Below are 9,698 nucleotides of genomic sequence, written 5' to 3' on the forward strand. Positions count from 1 at the left end.
TCTCAAACATACATACCTTTTGAATACAATTTCATTTAATTGAATGCCTTCAAACTTCAAAGTTCCCTTTGCTAAAATGAGTGATTTAAGTAAGTGAAGTTGTAGACTACAACCAGGAGAATATGTTTTTTCAAGACGAAGGAGGCACCTCTTCTCACATACTCAGAAAACTTCAAATTGGAGCAGTTATCTAAAATTCCCAGCAAACTTCAACAATTTGTTTTGTTTTGTTTTGTTTTTTGTTTTTGTTTTTTTTTTTTTTTTTCAATTCCAATAAGAAAGAGTAAAAACTAAAAAGGATAAAAATGAAGAGAATGTAAGAGGATTGTGTTTTTTATTTTCAATTTCATTTAGGAGGAGAAGAGTAAGTATGGATGATATAGAAATTAGTGATTTCTTTGGGAAGGATAAAGCAATAGAAACCGGTTAAACACTTAAAACTTTTTGAGGTGGTTACTGCTTAGTGGTTAGACATGGAGAGCATTTTGGAGATGTCCGGATGAGTGCTAAAAATTTGTAGCCTAATTTTAAGGAGTTGATAGAACGTGAGGGTCTAAGAGATAGAAGACGTGATAGAGAGAATAAAAATTTTAAAAATTATCTATTTAAAAATTATGAATTTTTTAAAAAGGTTTAAAATTTAAACATGGATAGAAGAAACAGATTTATCTCAAATTTAGGAGTTTTAAATTATTAATTTTACATGTTTAAACCTGTTTAAACTTCCTAAACAGTTGAATTTGAGGGTACTTTGAGCAAATTTAGAAGTTTTAAATTAGTAATTTTACATGTATAACCCTAGTAGCACTTAATACCTAAATTGCTCTTAATCTCCATTTAGTTTTTTTTTTTTTTAATTGAACGTGAGGTTTTTTTTTTTCTTCAGAATAAAATATTAGAAATGTGTGTTAGAATAAGCAGGTTAGTGGGATTGTTCCTATTTTGTAGGCAATATTTTTTCAAATTTATCTAAAATTTAGGACTTTTTAAATTAGTAATTTTACATGTTTAATCCTATTATTTAAGTTTTATAAATTGATAAATTTGAGAGTATTTTGAACATCAAAATTGAGGAATTCAAATAGGAGAAGTTTTTTAAATAGTAATATAGATATAGATATAGATAAATAAAAAAAAACCGTATCTCTTACAACAATTCATCAATCATCATACAAACACCCATACAGGGGTTTGAACTTCAAACATGTAGGACTATATATCCTGATTGCGAGGCCAGGCTCCAAGAAAGCCCAATGGGCTAGCACCACCACAGGCTCAAGCAAAAAACTTATTACTCCGTGACCTATCAGTCTATCACACTATAAATGGTAGAAATTCTGTCCTAATAATAAAAGGACAAGAACCTTAGATTCCTTTTCTATCCTTCATCAATTGGATTTTGTATCCCTTTTCCACCTACAAGCAACTTGTGGGCTGGACAAAACCAGTAGATGTTCCAGCAGCATGGTTACATGAAGCTTGAGCTGCTTGATTGTTATAAGTGAGTTTTACATCCTCCAATCTTATATTAGAGCACGGGTTTCCTGAACTACAATCAAATTTCATAGCAACCTCTGTTGCTGATGTTCCATGGATGTCTTGGTATGTCACATCACTAATTTTTACACCAGAAACCTGTTTAAAAAAAAGAAAAAAGAAAAAAGAAAAAAAAGAATATGTTAATTTTCCACTTATTGATAGAAGCTAGTATTAAAATTTGCAAGCTCCAACTAAGAAAAGAAAAAGAAAAAGAGATAATGGATCATAGAGCAAATGTCCAAAAAATTGAGAAGGTTTTGGGGGCTTAATTTGGGCCTGAAACTAATGTACAGTAAAACTTACGTCTACCTTAATCATGGCCCCATCTATCTAATGGGTATGAGTAGTTTTAAAGGTTACATTCATGGGTTGCCAACTAAAATTTTTAAAAATGTATCTTGTGTAATCTCGTTGAACATGTTAAGGATTATCCATAGGTAGTCTTATCCAAGTTGAAACCTAAAGCCACTATACTTTTTATTTTAAATTTTAATACCTGGCCTGGGCAACCTTTGTTGTTGGGGCAGTAATTTTGATCAATCACAATCGGATTTTGGACATTCATCATAACAGCATGTTGAAAAAGAATGTTCTTAGCAAACCCATTGCTAGGTCTTCCCCAAGATTTAATCCTCACTCCATTCTGAGTATTAGTAAAAGTAATTGTTTTAACCGTCACGTTTTGTACACCAGCCTCTTGTTGGTCCTTGCCTAAACTCCCAATGCTACACCAACCATTACACCCTTTAACAATTTAGCATCATTATAAAATGGTTGTTACAATAATGTAATATTTTTATGTAGATAAAAAAAAAAATTATTTACCTGATTCCATGCCCAGGTCCACATTCAACATTCTCAATCCACAAGTTAGTGGTACCGGGGCCAATTGAGATGCAATCATCACCAGTCTTGATCTTGGAGTCGAGAATTGTGACACTTGAAGATAATTGAACGTGAATTCCATCTGTGTTTGGGCTGTTTCCATCAGCAGTGACCCCGATACCTTGCATTTTTACGTTTTGGCAACCATTGACAACAATGTGGAACATCTGGCTGTTTAGAGAGCTTAATGCACTAACCACAATGTTATTAGTTAGACATGGAGAGCATTTTGGAGATGTCCGGATGAGTGCTAAAAATTTGTAGCCTAATTTTAAGGAGTTGATAGAACGTGAGGGTCTAAGAAATAGAAGACGTGATAGAGAGAATAAAATTTTTAAAAATTATCTATTTAAAAATTATGAATTTTTTAAAAAGGTTTAAAATTTAAACATGGATAGAAGAAACAGATTTATCTCAAATTTAGGAGTTTTAAATTATTAATTTTACATGTTTAAACCTGTTTAAACTTCCTAAACAGTTGAATTTGAGGGTACTTTGAGCAAATTTAGAAGTTTTAAATTAGTAATTTTACATGTATAACCCTAGTAGCACTTAATACCTAAACTGCTCTTAATCTCCATTTAGTTTTGTTTTTTTTTAATTGAACGTGAGGTTTTTTTTTTCTTCAGAATAAAATATTAGAAATGTGTGTTAGAATAAGCGGATTAGTGGGACTATTCCTATTTTGTAGGCAATATTTTTTCAAATTTATCTAAAATTTGGGACTTTTTAAATTAATAATTTTACATGTTTAACTCTATTATTTAAGTTTTACAAATTGATAAATTTGAGAGTATTTTGAACATCAAAATTGAGGAATTCAAATAGGAGAAGTTTCTTAAATAGTAATATAGATATAGATATAGATAAAAAAAAATAATAATAAAAAAATAAAAAAAATAAAAATAAAAAACCCGTATCTCTTACAACAATTCATCAATCATCATACAAACACCCATACAGGGGTTTGAACTTCAAACATTTAGGACTATATATCCTGATTGCGAGGCCAGGCTCCAAGAAAGCCCAATGGGCTAGCACCACCACAGGCTCAAGCAAAAAACTTATTACTCCGTGACCTATCAGTCTATCACACTATAAATGGTAGAAATTCTGTCCTAATAATAAAAGGACAAGAACCTTAGATTCCTTTTCTATCCTTCATCAATTGGATTTTGTATCCCTTTTCCACCTACAAGCAACTTGTGGGCTGGACAAAACCAGTAGATGTTCCAGCAGCATGGCTACATGAAGCTTGAGCTGCTTGATTGTTATAAGTGAGTTTTACATCCTCCAATCTTATATTAGAGCACGGGTTTCCTGAACTACAATCAAATTTCATAGCAACCTCTGTTGCTGATGTTCCATGGATGTCTTGGTATGTCACATCACTAATTTTTACACCAGAAACCTGTTTAAAAAAAAGAAAAAAAAGAAAATGTTAATTTTCCACTTATTGATAGAAGCTAGTATTAAATTTTGCAAGCTCCAACTAAGAAAAGAAAAAGAAAAAGAGATAATGGATCATAAAGCAAATGTCCAAAAAATTGAGAGGTTTTGGGGGCTTAATTTGGGCCTGAAACTAATGTACAGTAAAACTTCCGTGTACCATAATCATGGCCCCATCTATCTAATGGGTATGAGTAGTTTTAAAGGTTACATTCATGGGTTGCCAACTAAAATTTTTAAAAATGTATCTTGTGTAATCTCGTTGAACATGTTAAGGATTATCCATAGGTAGTCTTATCCAAGTTTAAACCTAAAGCCACTATACTTTTTATTTTTAATTTTAAATCATACCTGGCCTGGGCAACCTTTGTTGTTGGGGCAGTAATTTTGATCAATCACAATCGGATTTTGGACATTCATCATAACAGCATGTTGGAAAAGAATGTTCTCAGCAAATCCATTACTAGGTCTTCCCCAAGACTTAATCCTCACTCCATTCTGAGTATTAGTAAAAGTAACTGTTTTAACCGTCACGTTTTGTACACCAGCCTCTTCTTGGTCCTTGCCTAAACTCCCAATGCTACACCAACCATTACACCCATTACCAATTTAGTATCATTATAAAATGGTTGTTACAATAATGTAATATTTTTATGTAGATCAAAAAAAAAAATTATTTACCTGATTCCATGCCCAGGTCCACATTCAACATTCTCAATCCACAAGTTAGTGGTACCGGGGCCAATTGAGATGCAATCATCACCAGTCTTGATCTTGGAGTCGAGAATTGTGACACTTGAAGATAATTGAACGTGAATTCCATCTGTGTTTGGGCTGTTTCCATCAGCAGTGACCCCGATACCTTGCATTTTTACGTTTTGGCAACCATTGACAACAATGTGGAACATCTGGCTGTTTAGAGAGCTTAATGCACTAACCACAATGTTATTCGAGTTGGAAAATTCCAGTGTCTGCTTGCATACACACAAGAAAATGTTCCAGTTATTATTGTTAAAGTATATATGGAATATTTCTCTAAATTAACGACGAATATGACTATATTAATAAGGCCATTCAATTAAATATGAGGACCTAATGGGATAGACGTCAATGCAAGCAACAAAAGCCTAAGCAAGTTGTTTGACCTTTGACATTCTTATCAGCTTTTAAGCATGTTAATAAGATTGGCATTAAAGGGTTAGATTATCATTATATAATAGATGCACAAAATAAAATATTCTACTCCAGAACGTGGGATTATTCCCAAGTATCGCCATTACGATTTCCCTAGAAGTCGGCTTGTCATGGCATTGGTAAAAGGTAGCCAGTCTAATTTGATAAAAATCTCCTCTCAAACCAAGAGCAAAATCAGTTAATAGTTTAAACCAAACCAAATCAAAAGGAAAAGCACATCACTTTCTACTAGTAAATCCCACCCACTCCCAGTTTAACTCCTAGAAAATGGAGTGATTTTTATTTTTATTTTTTATGAATAAATTGGAGGAATTAAGACTACCATAATATACGAATCCAACCCAAATGGTGATTACATTTCAATTTTTTTTTTCTTTGGCTCTATCTAAGTAAGCAAAATAAATGGTAATGTCCATGCCCCCTTAAAAACCATTTATCTTCTTCCCAAAAACTAATACTTTTAAACCAACTGCATGGCAATTAGACAGTATCTAATGTGAAACTGGTTAGTGTGCATTTAGATGTATAAACTAAAAAAAAAAAAGTTTTAACTTAAAAAAAAAAAAATGAATAAAATAAAAAAAGCCAAAAGAAAAGACTGAGGTCCGAGGATGATAAACATATTGATTAACTCTGAAGAGAAAAACACCTCGGTCAATTTCACAAAAAAAAAAAAGGCTAAGAATAAGGCAATAATTAAGTCAAGATTTCAACACATACCGTGGCTCCGGCAGGACAAGTATTGCCAGAGGCTTTGCAAGCCCACAAGGCAGTGCCTTGGGCATCAAGAACACCACCAGATATGGTAACCCCATCAACATGCTCAAACACAAGCCAGTTTGCTGTATTTCCAAGGACACTATAGTCCGATGGGGCCACAAGGGTCCCAGCTATGCGCATAATGATAGCATTGTTGTTGCATGGTCCATTAAACACCACTTGCCTGAGATAGAACCTCCCTACTGGCACATAAATCATGGCAGGATTTGTGGAGCCACAAGCTTTTGTCCATGCACTAACAAAAGCCTGAGTTGAGTCTGTTGTACCATCTGCTTTGGCTCCTAAACTAACTACATTGTATGTCATAGCAGCAGCAGGATCAGGAGAAGCTAGCACTAAGGGAATGAACATAGAGAGAATTTGTGCAAGGACAAGAGAGCTTCTGGGCAGGTGTGCCATTTTGGGTTAATATGAATCAGTGTCTATCTGTGACTTTGTGCGTGTAAAATAGAGAAGAATTGTGGCTTAGGGAGTTTAGTAGTTGAGGGTTGTGGAGGTGAGGAAGTTGAAACGGTTTGAGAGGGTATTTATAGGATTTGAATCCACTTTTAGTTTCACTTTTTGGGATATATATAAAATAAAAAAAATACGCAAAGGCAAAGCTACTGCGGCTGCGCCGAACTTTAGAAAGATCTATATGCATACTGTATTGTTGTTCTGTTCTGTTAAGGTTAAAACCTTTTTCTTTTCTTTTTTTAACCTACTTTACTAAAAACCCTTACGTGGGACGTACTGATACATTAAATATATGGATTGGATTTGGATGTTATTAATACAAGTTTCTCTTCAAAATCTTTCTCAACCCAAAAAAAAAAAAAAAAATTCTGCAAATTAGTTTGGAGAGAAACTCTTCAAACTTTTCATACATATGTTTTTTTTTTTGGTGAATTTTGAAAATCTAACCATTAAATTTTATATTCCTTATGTTCTTAACATGTATATCAAATTTTGTTCAAATCAGACGTTATTTACTGTTCGATCAATAAACTTATTTTTTTATACAAATTTTAGATAACAAAAACTTGAAATTTTAACATTTGTTTGATAATATATATAGCAATTAATCTTTGATCTTTTTGAAATTTTGTGAGCATGAAAGATATAATAAGAAAATGCAATCAAACAGTTATATTTTCAAAATTTACATTCAATATAAAGATATATGAAGAGTTTTTAGGGTTTTTCTCCAAACTAATTTCGAGAGAAACTTTGTTCATTGTAACATTTTATATTGAAAATATGATTTATTTTTATTTTTTATGACATGAATATGAGGTCCCAATAAGAGAAATCATATCTGTATTGAGAAGGTGTCGTCCATCCCTAGCAGTTGTAAGAACAAAGAAAACAAATAAAAGGATGGAATAAAAAATATCATTGTCAAAATGATACATGAAAACCTGGCTACCACAAAATTAAAGGGGTAAGGTACGTGACTGATGACCTATAGTAATAATGGAAAGAACAAATGCACGTACATGGACCCCTTTGTGTTAGAACCTCTTTATTCTTGATATAAAATACTACATCATAAAATATAAAGGCACACTACAACTCCATTAAAGACACACCACAATTCCACTCCAAACATATTTAGAGCTAAATTAAACTTTATCCTTGATATAAAATACTATATCAATTTATATATATATATATATATATATATCTATACTTCTATATTATTATTTAAGGAGCTTCCCCTATTTGAATTCCTCATTTTTTTTAGTTTAAAAATACTCCTATACTCTTATATTTAAGTAAAGACAAAACTAAAGGATAATCTAATAAAAATGCAACTCTAACTCCCACTAAAATATTGCCTAAAAAATAGAACCACTCTCCTGTTATTTTTCAAATTGATTTATTCACTTATAAATTAAAATTTTTAATATATATATATATATATATAAAAAAACACAATTTTTGTTTTACAAAATAAGAAAACTAAAAAAAAAAAAATCTCATTGCATGCACGAAGCGCATGTGATAAGGCTGGTATATATAATAGTTCAATGCTACATTATTTTTGGTATTCTATTATTGTAATTTGGAACACCTCATAAGGGCAGTTTTTAGAGAGGCATGCATTTGTAGCAACGTGGGTTTAGACGTGACATGTGGAGCAGAAAACGGAGAAGAAATCGGCGTTCTCTCTATACCCCAAATTCTTGGCCCCAAAAAACCAACATCTTCTTTTAGCCGTGATTTTAGTTTTCCAATATCATAATGATTTTACATACTTTCTAATTTTTATCATTGATTTTCTCATATCTAAACCGTCATAACCGCAATAATGGAATTGTGCAACATAAAAGTCGTTTACCTTTTCTTATTTGTAGAAGAAAATCAGACATTTTAGACCTAATAAGTTTGATTACATGAGCTAATGACCCATTCTTGTCTTTCTAGTCCAAGGGCGTGTTATTTTTTGGTATACAGAGAAAACCCAACCCCTTTTTTTGGCCAATACCAACACAAACATTTGTGAAAGAAATACTCTAATGAAATGAATCTTGAAAGTTTGAACTTTGAACCCTATGAAGGTTTATTGTGGCTTGGATAAAAATATTATATCCTTGGAATATAATATCTACTTACACGAATAAAATTCTCGCTTTCGTGAATGTGCCTCTTTTACCCTGGTTTTGATTGCTTCCATGACTTCCGGGCAGATTTTGGGGGACCTATTGACCTTCCAGGTGGCATAAATCCATTTGTGAATTTGATATAATGCTAAATCAATCAGAGTATTGTGCCATGTGAACCCAGAATACAGGCACAATACCGAATGTCGTCAAATATTATTTAACTTTCACGACATTTGCACTAAAAAATGCTATAAGTCGAAATTTAGGAAATTAACTCAGGTGGGTGGGCCAAGTGGTTGGGCACTTGGTCTCAAAGTCTCAAAGTGTTTGTCCCAGGTTCGACTAGGTGTGCTCTCTAATTCGAATCCAGGTACTTACACTTTGAAAAAACTTCGTGGGCTAACAATTTACCCTTCTAGGGCCCATCCGTCGCAAACAGTGATTAATTTCTGGTTGAAAGTTTTGAAGATATACTGTGGGAAACCATTAAAAAAAAATTAGGAAATTAGTTCTATAAAAAAGAAAAAAGAAAAAAGAAAAATAGTGAACAACGTATTCTAAATGATCATAGCCTTTAATAGCCATGTCAAATTACCAGGTTATTTTTTTTTTGGGCTAATACAACTTATCACATTAAAAGACCTTGATAATTAGACAATTTTTATTTTGTCTAATACCTAGTGAAAATTCTGAAATACCCAACCTACCTTTTATATCAATACTAGGGCTATCCAACACACGACCATACCCAATCACACTGCCCAATTTGATGCCATCCTACCCAAAAACTGTTTAATCAAAGTGGTGATTCAATTGATTGCAAGTCAGCGATCATAGGAACTGACAAGATCGATTAGAGTGGCAGGTTTAAAGCATTTGAAAACTGACAAACACAACTTGTCTAAAACATGTTGCGAGTTAGGGTTTTTCATCCCTTTTAAGCTTCAATTCCTTAACTTTGGGCCATTTATCGGATCTTGGGTATTAATTAATCCTCAGGTTGCGAGTATTGAGTCTTCAAATTTGCTGTTCTACCGTCATTGCAGTCACCTACTTGTGACCAAGGACGGAACTAGGATTTGAAGTCGAGGGGGGCAAATATAATTTTCTTAAGATGGGCAAATATAATTTTTCATGAATTTATTTCTAAAATCTTAAATATATACCTATTATTTAATATTTAAAAAAATTTTGGGGGGCATAGCCCCCCTCTACTTACACATAGTTCCGTCCCTGTACTTGTCTCCGTCACAAGGTCATCGA

At 32.7% G+C, this 9,698-nt stretch overlaps 2 protein-coding genes across 2 annotated transcripts; both read right to left on the reverse strand.

The window, feature by feature from the left end:
- Positions 1–1,144: 1,144 nt before the first annotated feature.
- On the reverse strand, positions 1,145–2,623 carry LOC112004071 (polygalacturonase). The gene is made up of 3 exons (XM_065761733.1): positions 2,365–2,623; positions 2,036–2,264; positions 1,145–1,635 (listed from the first exon to the last, which is right to left on the reverse strand). Exons 1-3 carry the CDS (start codon positions 2,589–2,591, stop codon positions 1,417–1,419), a joined length of 675 nt encoding a protein of 224 aa, XP_065617805.1. The 5' UTR covers positions 2,592–2,623; the 3' UTR covers positions 1,145–1,416.
- Positions 2,624–3,283: 660 nt separating this feature from the next.
- LOC112025741 (polygalacturonase) lies at positions 3,284–6,327 on the reverse strand. Its single transcript, XM_024058425.2, has 4 exons — positions 5,788–6,327; positions 4,555–4,844; positions 4,225–4,453; positions 3,284–3,835 (listed from the first exon to the last, which is right to left on the reverse strand). The coding sequence occupies exons 1-4, from the start codon at positions 6,244–6,246 to the stop codon at positions 3,617–3,619; spliced, it is 1,197 nt and encodes a 398-aa protein (XP_023914193.1). The 5' UTR covers positions 6,247–6,327; the 3' UTR covers positions 3,284–3,616.
- Between the last annotated feature and the right edge of the window lie 3,371 nt (positions 6,328–9,698).

The sequence above is a fragment of the Quercus suber genome, unplaced genomic scaffold (genome assembly GCF_002906115.3).
Source record: "Quercus suber isolate HL8 unplaced genomic scaffold, Cork oak 2.0 scaffold_426, whole genome shotgun sequence".
Lineage (NCBI taxonomy): Eukaryota > Viridiplantae > Streptophyta > Magnoliopsida > Fagales > Fagaceae > Quercus > Quercus suber.